General features: G+C 42.9%; 1 protein-coding gene across 5 annotated transcripts in view; it reads left to right on the top strand.

Annotated features, from left to right (window-relative positions):
• The first annotated feature begins 2,698 nt into the window (after positions 1 to 2,698).
• Dnajc16 (DnaJ heat shock protein family (Hsp40) member C16) overlaps positions 2,699 to 22,655 on the top strand; it is a 34,266-nt gene continuing 14,309 nt past the window's right edge. Inside the window, exons 1-7 of one of the 5 annotated variants that reach the window (XM_020173236.2) lie at positions 2,711 to 2,873; positions 4,780 to 4,964; positions 8,929 to 8,995; positions 10,419 to 10,755; positions 19,281 to 19,465; positions 20,589 to 20,693; positions 21,739 to 21,897. In XM_020173236.2, coding sequence (XP_020028825.2) covers positions 4,798 to 4,964; positions 8,929 to 8,995; positions 10,419 to 10,755; positions 19,281 to 19,465; positions 20,589 to 20,693; positions 21,739 to 21,897 — 1,020 coding nt within the window. In that variant the 5' untranslated portion in view covers positions 2,711 to 2,873; positions 4,780 to 4,797. Of the gene's footprint in view, positions 2,874 to 2,901; positions 3,053 to 4,779; positions 4,965 to 8,928; positions 8,996 to 10,418; positions 10,756 to 19,280; positions 19,466 to 20,588; positions 20,694 to 21,738; positions 21,898 to 22,655 lie in introns of those variants that run through there. The other 4 variants (XM_020173235.2, XM_074081284.1, XM_020173237.2 and 1 more) reach the window with 4 other exon arrangements.

Below are 22,655 nucleotides of genomic sequence, written 5' to 3'. Positions count from 1 at the left end.
TTCTTGCTGAACCTGACCATCTGGCTGCCCCCATCCTTATAGGACTGAACATTCCAAGAGGGTCTCGTTAGTCCATTCTGTCCTCGGAGCATGTCACCTACTGTTTATTATTCTAGTGACACCTCCTTTTTGTTTATCTTGGGAAAGTGCTGAGTTACTTTCTTTGGGGAGGTCTATATTTCATCTCCTTAGATGTCTGCCTCTAGGAATGCTTTTTTTTGCTTCCCTTATCTAGGAAAAAAGACTGTTGCGCTTTACCACTTGCATGAAAAGATCACTTCTCACATTCCTTAGATGTTTTACTTTTAAGGGTGTCCTCCTGTTTCCTTTACCCAAAACAAAGTTACTTCTGCCATCTGTTCCCTTTATGTTCCCAGGGTCATTTCTATAACCTGTTCCCAGAAATTTTTCTGTCATTTTATTGTTTTCTCACATGTGTCCCCTTACAAAGTAGACTGTGCGTTCTACATAAACTGAGCAGACAAGGTTGATTTTATAGACAGAAGGGTTGAGGAAAGCAGAAACAGGAAACAAAGAGCTGATTGGTTATTTCAAAGTTATATCACTTTCGTACAAAGGTTAAAGAAGAGACTTGTTTATCCCGTTGGCTAAAAGTGGTCTGCTGGGGACATGGCTGTTATCTCTCTCACCAGATTTCTCTAGAAAGAACCTCAGATAAATAACAGTTTCAATTCCATGACAGCTTTAGCATGAATGACTCCATTTTGGTCTGTTGACGCCCAGTACTGGAGTTCAGTCCAAAACAATGGACTCCTATAAGTTTTAACAAATGTCATCACTTTGAAACAGATGGTAGGGCCCCACTTCTCCCTGGGACACTGAGACAGAAGTTAGGCATTGTTAAAGCACTGGTATGTATTGTTTATGTACCGATAAGCCTTTGTTGTAAGCATCCTTTTCAAAGGTGCTTTGGCTCAACAGAAAACCAACTGCCATAACTGCAACTTCCACCCAGTCCAGTGGAGGAGGGTCACTTTGCCCCAATAAATACCTGTGATTGGTGCAAACATCTTTCATTTGCATACTGGACTGTACCATGATTGGTACTAACATGAGGGGACTGTTGTGATTGGTGCAGACACCCTTGTCCCCCTCCTCCCCCCCACTATATAAATACACTGTTCAACTCAGTTTGTGAGCAATTAGGAGAGACCTTACTTGTTGTTCTGTTGTTATGACATTAGGTTCCAATAAAGGCTGTCTTTCAAGTAGTCTTGCCTACCTTTTCTGAGCTGATAATAGAAAAAGAGAAGCAGCAGCAGGTGAGTGGGAGGAAGCTCCCCTGACAGAAAGGGCAGCAGCAGTAAGGTTGGCAAGCTGAGTGGCCAGAGCAAAACTGACAGGAGTGATGGGGCAGGCAGCTGCTGGCAGGAGAAATATCTGTGGGGCAGAGGAGAGCTGTTTGGCCGAGAGACTCACTGCCACATGGCAGGAGCCATAACACCTAGGGCCAGAACAGGCTGCCAGATGCAGGAGTTACAAACCTGAAGCCTGACCCTTTGCCACTGCCTTAGCTGTCAGAGGTCTCGGACCTGAATCCCGGGCCTGAACCCCCTGCTGCCACTCTCACTGTCAAAGGCCCAGGGCTGATTGCCCTTGCTCACTGTCATCTACTCCACCATCCGCAAATACCCGAAAGGGCCAAGAGTAACTGGAGGAGCTGCTCCTGGCCCTATCCATGAGTTCTTTCTGGGTAGAGCAAAAGAACTCCAGTCAGCTGGTTTGTAACAATTTGAGCAGCAAAATCTTAATTTTGGGGGACTGGAGTATGGGTTAGTGGGAGAGCTTTTGCCAGTCATGCATGAGGTCCTCAGTTCAATACCCAGCACTGAAAAAACAAAAAACTTTTTTTGGCAGTACTGGGGTTTGAAGTCAGGGTCTACACCACAAGCTCCACCAGCTCTTTTTTGTGATGCGTTTTCTCCAGATAGGGTCTCTTGAACTCTTTGCCCTGGCTGGCTTTGAACCACGATCTGTCTGATCTCTGCCTCCTGAGTAGCTAGGATTACAGGCGTGAGCCACTGGTGCCCTGCTTTTTATTAAATATTTATTGGCAGCATGTACATGCCAAGGTCTGTGTAGACCCAAAGAATATAGAGGTGAAGAAAACAGATAGGAAACACCTGCCATCAGGAGCTTACATTCCAGGGGGGAAAAACAGGTAACAAACAATATGAAGAAACAAAAGATTACTGATGACATAAATTATTATTTTTTTTAAACTAAAAACAACAGGGAAATAGGAAATCTTTGTATGCCCAAAGGATTTCTCATTTACTCAAAAGAAAGCTTGTCATGGGGCTGAGGCGTGGCTCAAGTGGTAGAGGAGCTGCCCTGAGTTCAATCTATGATACCACAAAAAGAAAGGACAGAAAGAAAGAAAGAGAAAGCTTATCTCTGTGCCTCTTCCGGAGGGGGAGGTGGGAGAGGCACCACCATCTCGGGCAAGTTCCTAAGTCTCTCTGTGTGCCTCAGTAGTATTTGGAGGAGTTGGACTAGAAAGGATCCCTAAGGTCCCTTCCAACTCTGATGCTCCACGATTCTATGAATAGGGTTAAAGAGAACTGGGACCAGCGATCGCTTCCCCATCCTAGCAACTGTTGCTAGACGTGGGCCACCTCCTGGTAGGAGTGGAAACCCCTCCCTGGATCGGGGAGGTCTTTCCGGTATCCCATGATGCATAGCGACTTCGCCTCGCTAGGAGGCTCGTTTTGGCCTCTCTGGTCACCCATCAACCCTTTGGACCCGGCCAAAGAGCGCGCCTCGTTCCTATAGCAACCCCGCCTGGTCCACGCGCAGACGGTGAATGGAAAGGCTCAAAACAGATTTGCAGAGTAGATGCGCTCCACCCGGTCAGTGTGCGCCTTGGGTCCGCGGGAACCTTTAAGTGTCACGTGACTCCGCTCGGCCTGGTCCCCGCCTCTTTCCCCTCCCCAGGCCGGGCGAGTGCTGGTGTGGACGGGAAGCTCCCGGCCCGGCGGACTAACTGGAGCACGGACGCTGCAGCCGGTTGGGCCGGTGCCCTTTCCCGGTAACTCCTTCCCGGCGTGACGCGCGGAGCCGCGGACGTGGCGGGGACGAGCATGCTCGGACCTCCCGTCAGTTCCTTCTCGTTCCCAGTCCCCGCTGGGCCCGGGGGGAACCGGGAGCCGACAGGGCCCGGCGCAGGGTTCCCGGGGGCGGCGGGGGAGGGTTGTGACCTCCGGCGGCCGCTCGAGGCGGGGCTCACACGTAGCACTGTCCCCGGGAGCCGTCGCCTGACCCCGGGGACGCTGCTCCGGGGTGGGGGGAGGTGGGGGCGCAGCCTACCTGTTGGGCAGGTGTTCCCGCCGCCAGGCCGGCGCCGTGCAGCTGCGGGTCGTCCGCAGAATTTCACACCCCTCGCCCCTCTCTAGTGGAGGGGTCCGCACATTGAACATGGCAGTGATCGTGCTGCGAGGTGAAGCACCACCCCGACCACCTACCGACTGCTGAGTCTACTCAGTAAACCCTCTACATACTCGAGTCCCCACGCCGCAAGGCTGAGGACACTGAGGCTCAGTTGAAGTAGCCCGCCCAAGGTCACAGAGTAGTGGAAGCTGGATCCCAATCTTAGCCTGACTCCACAGCCCGTGGGTTTCACCAGTATAGCTGCATCACCCGCACGTCTTTTGCAGGACAGAACAGTTTGAAGGGAAAGACTGGTTTGCTTTAGGATTTTATTCTGCATGCAGAGTTCTAAACATTGATCATCAGATTCGTCAATTTTTTGAGGCCTCCCAGGCAGACTCCCGCGTCTTCCACTTGTCAAAATCCACCCCTGTCAGAGTTTTCCCCCTCCTGAGTAAGGTGTCATGTTGCACATTTGAACTTAACACTTCATTGGTGTATGAAAACTCAAGATAAATGTGACCCATGGTGGGAAGGAGCTGTAAGATGTAACAAAGATTCTAATCCCATCCCTGAGTGTAAATGTCTACAGTAACACAGTACCTTGTTTATTAACCAGCCACGATTATTCCAAAACCCATAATCAACTCAGTCCCTACCAGAGATAGAGCCTAAAGCATTTTCAGACCATGCCTGTTCTTCAAGCCTTTGTCATTAATTCTCTTCTACATGGAAAACTCAATTTTTCCTCACCACTTTTTCTCATCTGAGGTTCCCATTTGTATTGCTAATTGAATGAAAGAGCAGCATGTCATTTCCATGTTTGAATGGATGTGGTGAATGGAATTAAGGCTTACCAAGTCTTAGCTGCGCACTATTTTAAGAGCATTTCACTGTCATCTTTCTGCTTATTTAGTGCCCAAGAACGCCACAATGATCCCATTCTGTAGGCTAGCACATGGTAAATCTTACCATGAATTCGTTTAATACATACTCAGTGAAGAATTCTTAAATCATCTATTTTAACTTTATTGTCAGGAGAGATGAAATCGTGTATTTGAGATGTAGTTGCCCTGATAACCCTATCTATACTTTCACACATTCACTTATTTCTTCATCATTCATTTTCAGTCATTTTGAAAGCTTTTCTAATCCCAGGATTCTGGAGAGTCGCTATTAATTCTTACTGCTCATCCTTTTCATCTGTAATAGTTCTTATTTGTAATATTCAAAAGTGGTAGTAAGATTGTTGATTTTAAAAGATACAGTCAAACACCTTGGCTATATCTTTTGTTTGATATTCATCTATATATCTTATACCTTCACCTAAAAAGCAGGACTGTCCCAAGTTTCTGCCACTGAAACGTATTGCCTCTTCAATCATTTCAGCTCTGGAAAGGAAGAAAAATGGAAGTGAAAAAGTTGAGCATTTCCTGGCAATTCTTGATAGTTCTGGTTGTGATCCTGCAAATTCTGTCTGCGTTGGATTTTGACCCATACAGAGTCCTAGGGGTCAGCCGAACAGCCAGTCAGGCTGACATTAAAAAGGCTTACAAGAAGCTCGCCCGGGAATGGTAGGTGAAACAAAGAAAACCAAGTTTAATGTAAACTAAGCAGTTTTAGTAGGGGGAATAGAGCCTAAATTATGATTGGCTTTTATCTGTCTCTGTTTCTGTGTTCAATTATCTAGATAGATAGATATCTGGATATAGCTATCTATCTATCTAGATAGATAGATAGATATCTGTCTAGAATATTTATGTAGAACCAATATTCATGTTCTATAATTTTTAGTAATAAGATCCAAAACCTGTGTTTACTATGAAACCCCCTTATAGGAATACTGTGGCTTAAATGATTGCTATACTGTTAGTGTATTTAGTATTAAAGTAAGAAGCAACTTTGCTTTTTTTAAAACAACAATATAATCAACAATGGGTAAGTTACCCTTCCCATGACTCATAAAGTAACTATAAGTACAAGAGAGAACACTAGACAACTCTATTCTCTAAATGATTTTTAAGTTTTAAAAAAGTTTAGAATAAGTGCTTTTTGTCCTCAGTTTAAAAAAGGAGCCAGTGGTGTGCACCTGTAATCCTAGCTACTCAGGAGGCAGAGATCAGGAGGATCATGGTTTGAAGTCAGCCTGGGCAAATAGTTTGCAAGACCCTATCTCAAAAAAACCCTCCACAATAAAAAAGGCTGGTGGAGTGGCTCAGGGTGTAGGCCCATAGTTCAAACCCCAGTACTGCAAAAAAAAAAAAAAAAAGAGATATTCAAGTATATTACTTGAATATAAAGTATATTACTTTAAAAAGAACTTATAGAAATATAATTTTACATGTTATCAGGATTGTAATTAGCAGGATAGAGATAACTTATTTTGGACAAATGTCATTGGTTTCTTCTGTCAAAGAAGCAGAAGTGTTGGATTATAAAGCAGGAGAGGTGAGCAGCAGGAGGAGGGAAGGATGGGTAAAATACAGGTGACTGACAGCTGGCCGAGCCAACCAAAAGCAGTGAAAAATCAGATTTGTGATAGGTGCCATTATTAAGACCTCCTGCCTGCTAGCCTCCAGATTAACCCTGTTCTACAGATGAGAAAACCATGGCTCAGAGTTGCTAAATCTATATGACCTCTGGGTTCCATAGTTTGTTCTGCACCAACAATGAATTTATTGCTTTTGTTTTTCAATCATTTGCCCATTTGTGCATAGTGGGGTTGAGTGGGTTAGTGTTTGTGGGGGAAGGACCTGAATGGGAGCAGGAAGTTGGGCAGGAGCAAAGCTGCCATATGCAGATGACTCTGTAGCCTGTGCACCATTCTTCTTCTGTGAGCAGATGTAACTTGGTACTAAGCTGTTGCAATAAAGGTAGCAGGTTTATAATATAATGCTTTGAATGAATATTTTCGATCATATTATGAGGAGTCCAGAATTATTGGATGCTAAAACAATGATCTCTAAATATACATGGCCGCTTTCCAGGGACTCTTTATACCAAACTTGCTTTCACTAACATTTCAAATTCTTTTCCCTTTATGTTTAAAGCAAAAAATATAAATCTGCAGTTAATTCCTAAAGTAAGAGCATTCTTTTGGACAGGGGATGATAGCTGAAGGATGTGGGACCTATTAAAATGCACAGCTTTGACTTTTCTGTCTTCCAGAGCTGAAAAAGGTGTTATGATATTGATTAAATGAGTCATATGCTTTGCTTGCTTAATTAAATTCTCTCTAGGAGCCATTCATCACCATAGAAATATAGTGTCATCCAGAGAAAATCTAAAATTTTATTTTACCTGTGCATTTCCACTACTTTCTGTCACTGGGGCTCTGGTAGTTTCACCATTTGGAGTGGTTTCCATTTCACATCACAGTGGTCATGAGACACTAAAAACAGCAGTGTTTCCCAGGTTGACTTTTCAGGACAGGCCTAGCAGAGTAGTTAACTGCAGGTTGTGTTTTACTAAATGTTTCTCAGACTTCACAAGAGTTTTCCCTTGCTTGGTGAAACCATTTGAAATTTCTTTTTTCTTTCAGTATGTTTCTCTCCCAACAATTAACTTTTATTGTTGATACTTTTGGCTGCCATTCATGTTAGCAGAATAACAACCCTTCTCCACCCCCAAGAAAAATGCATTGATGTAACATGGTTCAGTCAACTGAAGAGAAAATTAATTTGCTTCTTTCTTTGCTGTATTTTTTCCATCTTTGTTTTTATTCCTTTAGGGGTCACTAGCGAGTACATACCATGAACAATATTTTCTTAACTTTGAAATTTAAAGGTTGCATATTGTATTGCAATTCATGAAATAATTTCATTTTCACTGAAAGTGGAGTTAGATGATACTTTCCTTGGGCAGAATTCACCCTTTTGTAAATGTTTTCAACTTTGGGCTGTCTTCCCCTCTTAGGAAAAGATTCCTTACGAGCTGACACTAGCTGTGCTTCCCCAGTTCTTGGGCTTTGGCCGCCTCTGTTGCAAGATCCATATTCCCTAACCCAGCTGCCAGCACAGCTCTCATCACTTCAGTCTGTGAAAGCCCCTTCCTCCCTTCCTCCCCTAGATTTCTTCATGTTAAACCTTCATTTGTATGATTACATCATTTTCTACTCAGCCTTCAGCCTAAGTTTGAATATTGAAAACACTATTTTTTTCTTTTTTGTCATCCAGAAACATGCTTTGGAATCACCATCTCATTTCCTTCGGCTATGCTATTTGCATTATGTTTAGCTGAGATTTTTTTTTTGAAAGCAAGGATTAAATAGTTAAGGATGGAATGATGTCTAAATTCAACAATCAACTATTTGAAATTTCCTTGTCTTTTAGAGAGATCAGAACATGTGCTCTAATTCATTCAAACATATTCCTGTTAGAATGAATTAGTTGAATTGTAGACTTTTTTTATTCCAACACACTTGGTGTGTTTTTAGTAGTTCTTCACTTCCCTATGAGTTGTTTATCTTTCCAGAACCTTTGCTAGAGGAAATTTAGAAGAGGTTAGCAGAAGTGATTACATAGAGAATAAATGTTAGGCTGATTACATTTCTGTAATCCCAGCACTTAGGAGGCTGAGGCAGGACAATCTTGAATTCTAGGCCAGCCTGGACTACCTAGCAAGATCCTGTCTCAAAAGGTAAACAAACTGTCATACAGAATCTCTTAATTAAGTGAATATTGGAAACTCAATCTATACAAAACACTAATTTAGATTTTAGGGAATGTCAAGAAGGCAGACATAACCCCTGATTTCCAGAATTTTAAAATCCTTAAAGCTGAAATTGGTATAAACTTAGGTTTTAGAACAGTGCATGAGCTCAACATGGAGGCGGCTGATCGCCAGCTATTGGTGACAGCAGATGTCAATTGTGTAGGTCTAAGATTAGTCAAAATAACTTTGCATGAACTGTAGCATTTTTTCACAACTTAAACATGTGGCCTTGAAATCATTATCCATTTGTAGGTAAAAGGCAGTCAAAAGAGAGCAGAGTAACCAAGATTATAAGGAAAACTTAGGTGTTGTAACTTGAAAGTCAGAGGAAGATACTATGTGAAACCTGGCCATTAAACAGTTTCACTGTGCATCCTAAAAGCTGTTTCTTCTGCTCACCTGACTGTTGTTCAAAAGCAGTGCCTGCCTCAGAATCACTCTAATGTATGGAGGAAGTGATTCTTGGTGCCCTCCTGGGACAAGTGGTCAGGTTCATGAATGAGTGAGTTAACCTTGAGCACCATGACCCAAGCGGTATTGGGGAGCAGTGTGAAGACATGCACATCTGCCACCTGTCCTGCAAAATGCTGCAGTGCTGTCTGCTGCTTTGGAAATGTGCCCCGTTGGACCACTTCAGGAGGGAATGCCTGCTTCACAGTTGCATGTATTATAATCACGTGAAGCAACTGAATGCTTCCTCCATATTTTAGGAAATGGTCTTAACAAAATGGCCCTTGTCTGCCTCTGATGTAGTGTATGAGCTTGTTAGATGACTGTGTGTGAAAAATTTAAGCCATTCTCACTGGCTGCTCATCTGTGTTTCAGGCATCCTGATAAAAACAAAGATCCTGGGGCAGAAGATAAGTTCATTCAAATCAGCAAGGCTTATGAGGTACTGTGTCAAACTCTGTCATACCTCATTAGTGCTTATAAAGTGTGCCTTAGAGCCAGGCGCCAGTGGCTCATGGCTATAATCCTAGCTACTCAGGAGGCAGAGATCAGGTGGATCGAGATTGAAAGCCAGCCTGGGGAAATAGTTCTGTGAGACCCTATCTCAAAAAAATCCATCACAAAAAAGGGCTGGTGGAATGGCTTGAGGTATAGGCCCTGAGTTCAAGTCCCAGTACCACAAAAAAAATAAAGTGTGCCTTAAGCAATCAGTTCTACAATGTCCTCTCTGAAGGGGCATATCCGCATGCCCTGCAACAGTTTCCACGTGATGGTGGAGAACATACGTGGCCACGTCCACTATGTTGACACAAGTACCTGAGCACTTTAGCTCTTGGAAAATCTGACCTATTTTAAAGGCTTTAATTAGAATTGTGAAATTCCCTGGAATATATGTCTGTTACATTTTTAGAAGCAAGTTAAAGAATCACACTCTAATTTGCTTATATTGATTAAGGCAGCGCAAAGTTACAAATAGATTTAAACACAGGATTTTTAGTAGGTTTCCAACATGTCAGCTTAAGTAGCTGGGTCCAGAATATGCACACCAGCTGAGTCCCTGGCTTCCTGATTTTTGTAGGGTAATACTCTTCAACAGACAATGCTTAACCTGTGGGTTAACTCATCATCCCAAAAAAATGCTCGCATTTTAACTAACACATAAGACAGTAGAGTCAATTCTGTGGCTACTCTTTGTTGTTCATAGCTTGATGCAAATTGACCTGATGTGACCAGGACAATTTTCTTAAGATTGAGCACTGGTTATCAAAATTGTGCTGCATCTTTCTTGTTTTCCTGAAGCACTCACTGAGATAGCTCGAAATCTTTATTGCCGACATGAGCACAACTGTCTAAACAACTGAACTGTCTTGGTCTTGGCTTTTCCTTAATGTTTCCATTGAGAGAAGAGGTTCTCGGAACACTGAGCAGCTGCATTTACAACATCAAATCAGGTGGTCACTAGTGACTCACGTGTGCAACCTAGCTACTCAGGAGCGTTGAGGTTCATAGCCAGCCCAGGCAAATAGTTCAAGAGACCCTGTCTTGAAAATACCCGACACACTCACAAAAAGAAGGGGGGAGTGGCTCAAGTGGTAGAGCGCCTGCCTAGCAAGCATGAGGCCCTGAGTGCAAACCCCAGTACCACAAAAAAAAAAAAAAGATATCAGATCATATCATAATCTTTACATTTATTTTCTTTGTTGGCTTATAGAAAAAGGCTGGGGATGTAGCTTAATGTTAGAGTGTTTGCCTGGAATGCACAAGGCCCTGGGTTCAAAGCCCAGTACCACAGCTGGGGGGGTTCCTTTGAGTGAGTGAGCCTTTTTGTGGTTTTTAGATTCCTCATCTTTTTTCCTTTTTTATAGATTCTCTCCAATGAAGAAAAGAGGACAAACTATGACCACTATGGCGATGCTGGAGAGAACCAGGGCTACCAGAAGCAGCAGCAGCGCGAGTATCGCTTCCGCCATTTCCATGAAAACTTCTATTTTGATGAGTCTTTTTTCCACTTCCCCTTCAATGCTGAGCGGCGGGACTCCATTGATGAGAAGCATTTACTGCACTTCTCCTACTATGTGAATGAAGTGGTTCCCGATAGCTTCAGGAAACCCTACCTCATCAAGATCACCTCAGACTGGTGCTTCAGCTGCATCCACATCGAGCCTGTCTGGAAAGAAGCTGTTCAGGAACTGGAAGGATTGGGTAAGCTCATGTACTCACTGGGAGGCCCTGACAGGAGAAAGCGACATTTATCCTCCTTGAATTTTATGGGATGTGATTTCTCTTTACAAGTTCACAGTGATTGGTGTTCTCCGAGATGTGTTTTCAGAGGGAAAATGTATAAGCCATTTTCATTTTGCTTTCCTGATTTGAAGCTTTATCTACATATAGTATCAAGTCATTTAGTTGGAGGCATAATATGTCGAAAAACTTAAGAATTATTGGTTGAGTAAATCATCAATTTTGATGCCAGCAGAGATTGCAAATAATATGGTACTTGTGATTTCACTCTGTGGATTAGTTTACTAGGGCTACTGTGGGAAAAAAAATGCCACAGCTTCTCACTGTGCAGTCACATGACCATCTGTGTGTGTGCAAGTGTCTGGAATCTTTGTGTGTCCTTACCTCTTACTGGCTTGAGGCCCGTCCTAATGACCTGTTTTAACTTAATTTCTTTAAAGGCTCTTTTTTAGCTCAGGGTACCATAATAAAATGCCATACTCTAGGTGGCTTACACAACAGAAATTTCTTTTTTTTTTTTTTGGTGGGACTAGAGTTTGAACTCAGAGCTTTCACACTTGCAAAACAGGTGCTCTACCACTTGAGGCACACCTCCAGTCTGTTTTGCTCTGGTTAGTTTGGAGATGGGGGCGGGTCTCAAGAACTATTTGCCTAGGCTGGCCTCAAACCAAGATCCTCCCAATCTGAACTTCCCCAGAAGCTAGGATTACCAGTGTGAGCCACCAGCACCTGCCAAAAATTTATTTCTTACATTTCTGGAGACTGGAGTCCAAGGTCAGAGTGTCAACATGGTCAGGTGTTTGTTTGTTTTTGGGGTTTTTTTGAAGTACTGAGGCTTGAGCTCAGGACCTCATGCTTGCTAGGCAGGCGTTTTACCACTTGAGCCACTCTACCAGGCCTGTTTTATATTGGGTATTTTTTGAGATGGGTCTTGTAAACTATTTGCCTGGGCTGGGTTTGAACATCGATCCTCCTGATCTCTGCCTCTTGAGTAGCTAGGATTATAGGCATGAGCCACTGCCACCCAGACTATGGTCAGGTTCTTGTGAACTTTTGCAATTTCTCTTCACAAGTTTATGATGTACCTTCCAAGTACCATGGATATCAGTGTGGACCACAGAGTGGCCTGTTCTTTGTCCAGATTTACCACTTAATACCAGAAAGATGCTCTCAGAAGAAGCTAAGGGAGTAAGTTCACTGATGTCAAACCTACAGTATTATTATGAAGATTAAATGAGAAAAATTTATGCTAAGTGCCTGATACCTAGGAAGTACTTACTAAATGAACTTTATGGAGTTTCTGATTAACTGGGTTTTCTGTCTTACCAAAGTGAATTTTTTTAAGGCCTTATTTTATATCCCCCTTTTGAAAATCTCTCTTAAATGTTTTAATCCACATTTATCATCTCACTGACAACAAAGCACCTCTTTTTGGGTTTTTGTGAGCGGAGCCTTAAAGAAGATGGGAAAGCGAGGGGTAACATTAACCCTCAGGAGCAGGATGGGCAGAGAAACAAAGATCACCACAGCCTGATGGTAGCAGCATAGCTGGGCAAGGCCGTGGGAAGTAGAGGAGGAGGCAGGACAAGCATGCCAGGAGCCAGAGAGAAAGGAGCCTGAAGTCCAGGCCAAGGGAGCTGGACTGTATGTTGTGGTTTGTAGCAATGTCAAGAGGGATTTGTGCACACAAGAGTGATCTAAACAGATCTCCACTTCAGGAAGCTGACTAGTAAAGGCATATGAGTGAGGGGCAGGGAGGTTACCAGCCCTGGCAAGAGAGCATCCATTGGCTTGAATGTGGGCAACAAGAACATAGAGAGATGGACAGGTGCAGGACATTTCGGGAATAACACTGGAGGCCTGGGGCCTGGCTCCTGGGAACACTCAACTGTGAGACGTGAGAGAAGAGCATAGGTTCTCATTGACTCTTCCCTTCAGCTGCGAGGTAGGCAGGGGATACAGGAGGGAGGAGTAGAATTAGGGAAAAACTACAACCAGGCACTGGTGCTCACACCTGTAATCCTCGATACTCATGAGGCAGTGATCAGGAGGATCATGGCTTGAGGTCAGCCCAGGCAAATAATCCATGAGACCCTATCTCAAAAAATACCTAGCACAAAAAAGGGCATGTAGAGTGGCTCAAGTGGTAGAGCACCTGCCTAACAAGCGTGAGGCCCTGAGTTCAAACCACAGTGCTACCAGTGAGTAGATAGATAGATAGACACAGACAACTACAATTTGGACATTCAGTGTGAAATGATATAAACATAATAATAGCTTATATTTACTGAGAGTTTACCATCTGGCAAATACCACAAATACAGCTCATTAAAAAACAGCCCTGTAAATCACGTACACTATTCCTTTTTTAGGTACTTAGCTCACTTTTGGTGCCTTGATCAAGGTCACAGCTGGTGTTTGGCAGGTGGTCTGGCTCTATAGTTCATGCATAGAACCATGGTGCTGTATTGCCTTTCAGTGTCCTTAAATCCTGGGTGATTCAGGAGCTTGCCATTCTCTCAGGGTTTTGTACCATAACACTAGTAAGTTGGGACCCCAAGTGGTTAATATGGAGGAAGAAGCAGTAATTAGCATGAATAGAGGAAATACTTCAGAAGACTAAATGCACTTAGGCCGTCTCTCCTTTTGGAACATCAAGTTTTCATTTTTGGTTTTTTTAAAGACAAGGTCTTGCTATGTTGCCAGGCTTTGAACTCCTGGATTTGCCTTAACTCTTGAGTAGTACTACTCAAGATCAGCTTAAGCTGACCTCAAATTCAAAGTCCTCCTGCCGCTGCATCCCAGCTGCTGTGTTTATAGGTGTGTACCATCATACCTGACTCCAGCAAAGATTGACAGCTGGGTTCTACTTGGTTGTACTTCGGTAACATTGAGATGAGATCAGAATAAACAGCGTCTTTGCCTGTTTTTTGTCTAGTTGAGGTATCACCAGGCTTTAAGACTGGACTGTAGAAAATATTTCTACAGCTCATCTTAAAGATGAGCTGAGTGGTCTGGGGAAGCTTGCACATTACCTCAGAATGATGTGAAGTCCCCAAGTTTCTGTAGTATATAAGAGAAGTCGACAGTTCTCCCTGGAGGAGGGATATGGCAGCCAGTCCGGTGGAATGGGCAGTCGTGGAGTGCAGAAGAATCCAGTATTGATAGATAGTGTGCCCTGGAGCAAGCCCAGAAATAGCCAGCCCTGACCCTCACATAGATGAGCTCACCATTTATTTTTATTGATTTTGTTTTCTTTTGTTTTGATTTTTTTTTTTTAAGTTTTGAAGTTTTAGTAAAGATTTATTTTAGTATAGCAAGACAAAGTACAGAGAAGTGGGGAAAAGAAAGAGAAACATTTCCTGTTCCCCACATAGGAAATAGTAGTAAAAGACTCCTGTTTTGATTTTTTGAGACAAGATCTTGATATGTAGCCTAGGCTGGCCTCAAACTTACTTTTTTTCTTCTTTATTTGGCCTCTAACTTTGATCCTCCCACCTCAGCCTCCCAAGTTCCTGGATTATAGATGTGCACCACATCCAGCCAAGCTTACTGCTTATGCAAAGAATTAATGCCAACTCCACATTTGCATACGCAGAATATTATAGTGGTGAAGGAGATGCAGAGGGTAACCAGGAGTTCATCCTATGTTCTTGTTTAAAACTTTTTCCTTAGCTGGGCTCCAGTGACTCACGTGTGGCTCACCCCTGTAATCCTAGCTACTCAGTAGGCAGAAATAAGGAGATTCGCGGTTTGAACCAGCAAGTAGTTGGAGAGACCATATCTCGAAAATACCCAACACTAAAAGGCACCCTACAAGTGGTAGAGTGCCTGCCTAGCAAGCATCAGGTCTGAGTTCAAATGCCGAGTACTGAAAAAAAAAAAAGCTTTTTTTTTTGATCAACTCTCATGTGCCCATTATTACATTAGGTGGTAAAGGATATATAATGCAAATTATCATTGAGCATTTCAGTTGCTGAGTGCTTTGTATGTGGGTTATCTTTATCCCCAAAGCAATTCAGTGAGGAAGAGACTATTACCCCTTTTTTATGAATGAGGAAGCAGAGGCATGTCAAGGCCACACTACTCATGCAGCAGTGTTGGAGTGTAGCCCCAGGAGTCTTATCTTCTTACCTACTGTGCTCCACTGCTTCAGAAGTAAGCAAGCCCAGGGCTTTGTACCAGGAAACTCAAGTAAGAAACACACCTGATCATCCCAGTAACTCGGTGCTGGCTGGGAGGTGCACACAGAAATGACATACATGACTTCAGGGTCAAGCATCATTTCAAGAAAACCTCATTTGGTGATCAGGCCGTGTTTATTCACCGTGACTTCTATTTCTGGGTACCAGTGGCTCATGCCTGTAATCCTAGCTACTCAGGAGGCAGAGATCAGAAAGATTGTGGTTTGAAGCCAGCCTAGCCAAATAGTTCAAGAGACCATATCTCAAAAAAAAAAAAAAAAAACCACCACAAAAAAAGGGCTGGTGGAGTGGCTCAAGGTGTAGGCCCTGAGTTCAAGCCCCAGTACTGCAAAAAAAAATTTTTTTTAAAAAGGATTATTCCTCTGTTTCAGGTATTTGCTAAGTATGTAAAAATCTCATATAATCTAGAATAAGAGTCTGCTTGCATATTTCTGCTTCATCTATGCATATGCGATTTTCTTTTATTTCACATCATTTTGCTTCTAAGTTTGTTTATACATGGGTATATTTAGCCAGATTTGACAGTGGCACTTCTTCTCCTTGGCTCTGTGCCGTTTCTTAAGGCATATTCTGAGGAGGAGAATAAATGTGTATATGAGTGTACTCAGGATGGGGGTCCAGAAGGAATTTCCCTGAGAGATGTGCTCTGTGTTTAGGATTACACAGTAACAACAAGTGTAATTTGGTACCCCAAAATGCAGGTACAACAGAGACTTTTGTACTCCATAGAAATAAAACTTTCCTTGAGCCTCAGAGGAGAAAATACAGCATTTTTAATTCACCAGGATATGTATTTTAGCCAGAAACATGGATCCACATGAAAATCAAGTAACGTGTCTTTAAAAAGTCACATGTGCTTACCTTTCTTTTAAATTTGCTATTCAAGAGCCAGGAGTGTATCTCAGTGGTAGAGCACTTGCCTAGTAGTCTTGCTTTCCTGGGTTAGATCCCCAGTACCCCCAAAAAAATGCTACTTAAGTGGATTTGAATTCTGTGCACATCCATCTTGTCACCAGTCAGATCCTGCTGTGTTGGGAAAAGGATATATGAATGAAGCCAAGCATAGTGGCAAAAGTGTAACCCCAGATCCTGGGAGGCTGAGGCAGGAGGATCACAAGTTCAAAGCCTACCTGGGCTACATTGAGTTCCTGGCCAGTCTGGCCTACATAAGGAGACCCTGTCTCAAAAAAAAAAAAAAAAAAAGAAGCTGGTTGATAGTGGTTCATGCCTGTAATACTAGCAACTTGGGAGGCTGAGATGGGGAGGATCACAGTTCAAGGCCAACTTGGGCAAATAGTTTTTAAGACCCCCATCTCCAAAATAACCAGAGCAAAATGGACTGGTGGATTCACTCAAGCGGTAGAGTACCTGCTTTGCAAGTGTGAAGTGCTGAGTTCAAACCCCAGTCCCTCAAAAAAACAAAAAAAAGCTCATAGGAATGCTTGTACCTGCTGTTGACCAGCAGAGCTTGCTTTATAAATCCCAAACTTTGGAGTCTGTCCTCCTCAGGGACCAGAAAGGTTAGAGATGGACCTAATATGTGGCCCAACTTTTACTTTTTTTTACAGTACTGGAGTTTGAACTTGGGGCTTCACTCTTGCTAGACAAGTCCTTTACCATTTGAACCACACCCCTAACCTTTTTTGCTTTAGTTATTTTTCATATGGGGTCTCTCACTTTTTACTCAGGCTAGCCTCAGACTGCAGTCCTCCTACCTCTGCCTCACATGTAGCTAGAATTACACACGTGCACCATTCTGCCTGGCTCAACTATTATCTTGTAAGGAATACGGCTGCAGAGCACTGGGCTGTGCTCCCTCCTCCTGCATCCTCTTCGCATCTCTGGAGCTCTTCTAGGGGAGTAGGTTGCTCAACATGGTGGGAGGAGGTGTAGCAGTTATGACCATTAAACAACAAGGAATTCTGCTTTGTCAGACTCCTTTTGTCTAATCTGAACATAAAGCTTCAGTACTGCAGGTCAATGATGAGGGTGGGGTAGAGGGTGGGGTGAGAAACCACTTTATTCTCCATGAGTCTCAGTTGCCCCATCTGTGAAATTAGTAAGTTTGACCAGGTAATTTCTGCTTCACTGGAAGCTCTGCTTCTTGTTCCAGGGAAAGTGCTTGGACCTTGGCCAGTGAACCCTAAGTCCCCTCTCTTTTTTCTATAAAACAGGCAAGAATTATTCAGTTTCAGACTGAGGGTTATATGTACTCATACAATATTATCTTCTCCTCCTCCAATTAAAGTGCCCTTTAATTGGGCTGACTGAGTGGTTCAAGTGGTAGAAAGCCTGCCTAGCAAGTATGAGGCCCTGAGTTCAAACTCCAGTACTGCCACACACACACACACACACACACACACACACACACACAAAAGACAAAAAAAAATAGCCACATTAGCCTCCTACCCTTTAATTATTTCTGACCTCATTATTTCCCCATTCCTAATAGAAGGTAGATAGAGGCAGCAGCATTTGTGCAGCTGTCATTAATTCATTATAACCAGAATCTAGGGCTGGGGGCCTGCCTCAAGTCATAGCAATGAGCCCCAGAGTCCAAACCCCAGTACCACAAAAAAAAAAAATCCTCAGAATCTAATACATAGCTGTTTCAGGCCATGGAGATTTGAGAGAGAGAGAGAGCAATTGATGGCCCAGTTTCAATCAGCTCCTACTGTGTGTCCAGTCCTGTCCTGATGCTGGAGATATATCTGTTTCAGTAAATGAAACAGATCCCTGCCTTCCCTTTCTGGGGACCTCCATTCTAGAAGGGGAGGACAGACTGAACAATCAAGGAGGAATACAGGCAGGGGGGATGCTCAAGTGATAGAGTGCCTGTTTTGCAAGCACAAGGCCCTGAGTTCAAATTCTAGCTCCCCACCAAAACAAAAGTATTAGATGACCCCACTTTATTTTATATATGTATGCATGCATACATAAAGCAATAAACAGATAGATACCAAAATACTAACAGTAGTCATATAGGGGTTTTTGGGTGATTTTAACTTAATTTCTTTTACTTTTTTAAGAATCGGTATTTTGGAGCTGGTGGAGTGGTTCAAGTGGTAAAGCACCTTCCTAGCAAGCATAAGGCCAAGTTCAAACCCTAGTAATGCCAAAAGAAAAATTAAGAGTATTTTGTAGCTGGCATCAGTGGTTCATGCCTGTAATCCTAGTTACTCAGGAGGCAGAGATCAGGAGGATCATGGTCAAAGCCGGCCCCACCAAATAGTTCATGAGACCCTATCACAAAAATACCCAATACCAAAAAGGTTTGGTGGAGTGGCTCAAGGTGTAGGCCCTGAGTTCAAACCCCAGAACTCACACACACACAAAAGAGTATTTTCTAGTATCTCAATAAAGTAGTTTATACAGAAGGGGGAGAGATGTTTTCAAGGGTGAAAAGAATATGACTTTCTTTTCTCCTATTGAAAAATCCAAGGCTTGTTTTCTGGTTTTTGTTTGTTTGTTTTGAGTTTCACAGGGGTTTTTTGTGGGGAGGGTTGTTTTAGTTTTTTGTTTTATGCAGTACTGTGGTTTGAACTCAGGGTCAAGAGTTTTGAGCTTGCTAGGCAGGTGCTCTACCACCTGAGCCACACCCCTAGCCTTTCTGCTTTAGGTATTTTCAAATAGGGTCTCATGTTTATACGTAGACTGGCCTGGACCTCAGTTCTCCTATTTACACTTCCCATGTAGCTAGGATGACAGACACACCACCATGCCTAGCTTTTTATTGGTTGAGATGGGGTCTTAGCGAACTTCTTGCCTGGACTGGCCTTTCACCACAGCCCTCTCAATCTCTGCCTCCCAAGTAGCTGGGATTATAGGTGCGAGCCACCTGCCCAGCCGAGGTCTATGTTTCTTTTTGAGTAGAAACACAGTATACAGGTTGTTTTTTCATGTAAACTCTTCCCTCATGATCTGGAAGTAACAGGCTAAAAGACATAAAGATTTGTGACTCTTCTTAAATACTACCAGACTACAAGCCAGATATGGTGGTAAATGCCTGTAACTCAGCTGAGGCGGGAGAATTGTGATTGTGAGGCCAGCGTGGGCTACAGAGCAAGATCCTGTCTCCAAAAAGAAAAAAGCCAGATTGCTGTGCAGAAAAACTGACCAATCTAGAATTCCAACAGTAGAAGAATGCTAGATAGTCTGTTAGCAGTATGTTCTCTCCTACTATACTGGTTCTAGTTTCACCTGAAAAACTACTTCTCAGTGTTTCTTCCACCTACTGTGGAGGCACAGAAAGGCCTCACGTAGCTCCTCCATACTTTTCAGGTGTGGGGATTGGTGTCGTCCATGCTGGGTATGAGAGGCGCCTGGCCCATCACCTGGGGGCACACAGCACACCCTCCATCCTGGGAATCATTAATGGGAAGATCTCCTTCTTCCACAATGCGGTTGTCCGGGAGAACCTGCGGCAGTTTGTGGAAAGTCTTCTTCCAGGGAACTTGGTGGAGAAAGTAAGAATCTGGTGGGGAGAGTGGACTGACTTCCCAGGGCTTTATCTGTGACCCTCTCAGACCTGGGTCTCATTTCATGCACACATGACACAGATTAATGGATTAACTATTCACACTGAATCATTTAAATCAAGGCTACAGGACACTGAAAATTGAAACAGATGTGAAGTACAGAGACTGAAAGCATTCATTACTGTTAATAACCGTCTGGCAGATTTTACCCAGTTACAGGAATCTGAACCTAAAATGACGGTGACTATTTCTTACACAACAAAAAATTAGATCACGTGGTAGGACTTTTGTTTCGTATACTTGTTCATGTATTTATCTTTGGAAAATATTCAAGTTGAATTGCATTAGGTTTATGTCTAGTGATCATATCTATAGGAAGAAGAAAAAAGGTGTCAGGCACAGGTGGCTCACGCCTGTAATCGTAGCTGCTCAAAAAGTCAGCCAGGGCAACAAAAGTGAGACCCTATCTCAAAAATATCCAACACTAAAAAGGGCTGGTGGAGTGGCCCAACTAGTAGAATGCCTCCTTGGCAAGTGTGAGGCCCTGAGTTCAAATCCCAGTGCTACAAAACAAAAAGAAGAAGATGTACACTCTACCAGGTGCCAGTGGCTCATGCCTGTAATCCTAGCTACTTGGGAGACTGAGATCAGGAGGATCACAGTTTGAAGCCAGCCCAGGCAAATAGTTCTTGAGACCCTATCTCCAAAATAACCAGAGCAAAATGGGCTGGAGGTGTGGCTCAAGAGGTAGAGTGCCTGCTGCTTTGCAAGCAGGAAACCCTGGGTCAATACCCAGCACCAAAAAAACCCAAAAAACAGGTGCACTCTAAAGGAAGCACTTCAGAGCCAACTCCAGAAACTCAGCTTCTGTAATATGGTCAGCAATCATTTCAGACAGGATTATGATATCAGCCTGTGAGAGTTGAAACAAATGAGAATGTGAGACCTATTATCTGTATTCTTTTTATAGTTTTAGTCAAAGACAAAAAGATAAGTTGTCTACATTTTTTTTTTGCAAACAATCTTTGAGACATACTTGATTTCTCTCCTGACTAGAGTATAATACGTTAAGAATTAAATATTAAAATTAACATTCTATTTCCGATTTAAGGTTACAAATAAAAATTACGTCAGATTCCTTTCTGGCTGGCAGCAAGAGAATAAACCTCACGTCCTTCTGTTTGACCAGGGGCCCATGGTGCCACTGCTATACAAGGTATTTCATATGCTAGGAAGAAATGCTCGCTTTTTTGATGGGAAGTAAACTCTGAGTTGGAAGTTGTAGCCTATTTTCCTCTTTTGTAAATGTAAGTTGAAAAGTCTCTAATCCAAAAATCCTAAATCTGAAACACTCCACAATCTGATACTTTGTCAGCACTGACAGGATACCACAAGTGGAAAATTGTACACCTGACTTCGTGTGCTAGGTCACAGTCAAAATGCAGGTGCACCGAAATGTATCAGATTACCTTCACATTATGTGTATGAGGTATATACAAAACAAATGAATTTTGTGTTTAGACTTGGTCCCATCCGTAAGATAATGCCTTATGTTATATGCTAATATTCCAGAATCCTGAAAAAATCTGAAATACTTCTGGTCCAAGCATTTTAGAAAGAGATGCCCAGCCTATAATAGTTTATACCATGAGAAATGTTTGAAGGCCAGAATTTTACATAGTCACTACCGATGACCATCCTAGTGCTTTCCACACACATGACATCATTTTGTCCCAGGAGAACCTAATGATAGGGACAGTATCTGCATTTTGTGGGCCAAGATGCTGAGGCTTACAGGGGCCATGTGACCTGCACAGGTCTCACTGCAGTGTGGTGATGCCCCTGGAGCCAGTTCAAGTCCACACCTGCCTTCTTAGTGGTGCCCCGTATTCAGTGCCAACACATCTCCTGTCATCACTGTGACATGATACGGGAACATGTCCAACCATTGGCACAGTCACTGCCTTCTGACAATTTGGGTTCCGGTGATTCCCCAAACATTCCATACCTCGCACCCAGGACAAATTTCAATATGGTGATTATTTTCCTTTATGATGAAGGAAAGAATTAGTGTTTACTTTGCCAGTACTGTTTTTGTGTGTGGAAAGCCATAGAATTCCTGGGTATGTACAAGGTGTAGAAGACTCACTGGGGCGTGTGCATGTCAGCTTATCTGCAGGCATGGCTGTGAACTGGCCCCAGGTGCTTTGTAAGTTAGAGATCAAGCTATCGATTTCATTTTCTTCCATTTGTCCTCACAGCTGACTGCTTTTGCATACAAAGACTATTTATCATTTGGATACGTTTATGTGGGTTTACGAGGGGCTGAAGAGATGACAAGGCAGTACAACATCAACGTCTATGCCCCCACCATCCTGATCTTCAAAGAGCACATCAACAAGCCTGCCGACATGATTCAGGTGTGTGAGAATCACCGTGCTTCCAGGATCCTTCACATTTGACCTGGACCCTCAGTGTAAATAAGCAGCAAAACTGAACAGAGTGCATGACGAGAGGAAAAACTAGCTCCATTGTTTCCTGGCCATGAAAAAGTTTTAAAATAAGCCTTAGTTGTATTTTTTATCTGACTTGTGGTGTTTTGCTTAAAGAAATATCTTACCTTTTAAGTGCTTCTGTTAGAAAATCAACAATCTAAGAGGGGTTTGGTGGTGCACTTAGGAAGTTGAAGCTGGAGGATTGCTTGAGCCCAAGGAACTTGAGGCCAAGGAACTTGAGGCCAGCCTATGAGACCGCATTTCAAAAAAAAAAAAGAAGAAGAAAGAAAATCAGTATTTTTTTCCCAGCATAAATTACATACTGGGCATAGTGGTGCACCCCTGTAATCCCACTGATTTAGAGGCAAAGGCAGGAGGATTGAGGTTCTCAGGCAGCCCAGGTAGTTAGCAGGAAATCGTATCTGAAATTCAAACTAAAAAGCAAAAGGACTGGGGATATGGCTCAAGTAGTAGAGTGCAAACACAAAATTACAGTAATGAATTTAAAAATTAAATGTAGAGCGATAAGAAGAGACCACAAACCAACCAACATGGATGAATAGTTACCTGTTCTTAAGGTGCGGAAAGACTAAAATCCCCTGCTTGGGAAATCTTAATAAGTTGCCTGTACATTTTACATTTTTATGTGAATACTTTTAAATTTAAAGTTAAATAGGGCAAGG

This window comes from Castor canadensis, chromosome 7 (assembly GCF_047511655.1).
Source record: "Castor canadensis chromosome 7, mCasCan1.hap1v2, whole genome shotgun sequence".
NCBI classification, from domain to species: domain Eukaryota; kingdom Metazoa; phylum Chordata; class Mammalia; order Rodentia; family Castoridae; genus Castor; species Castor canadensis.
Note: the sequence above shows the minus strand (reverse complement) of the source record. Positions and strands in the feature narration are given on the sequence as shown.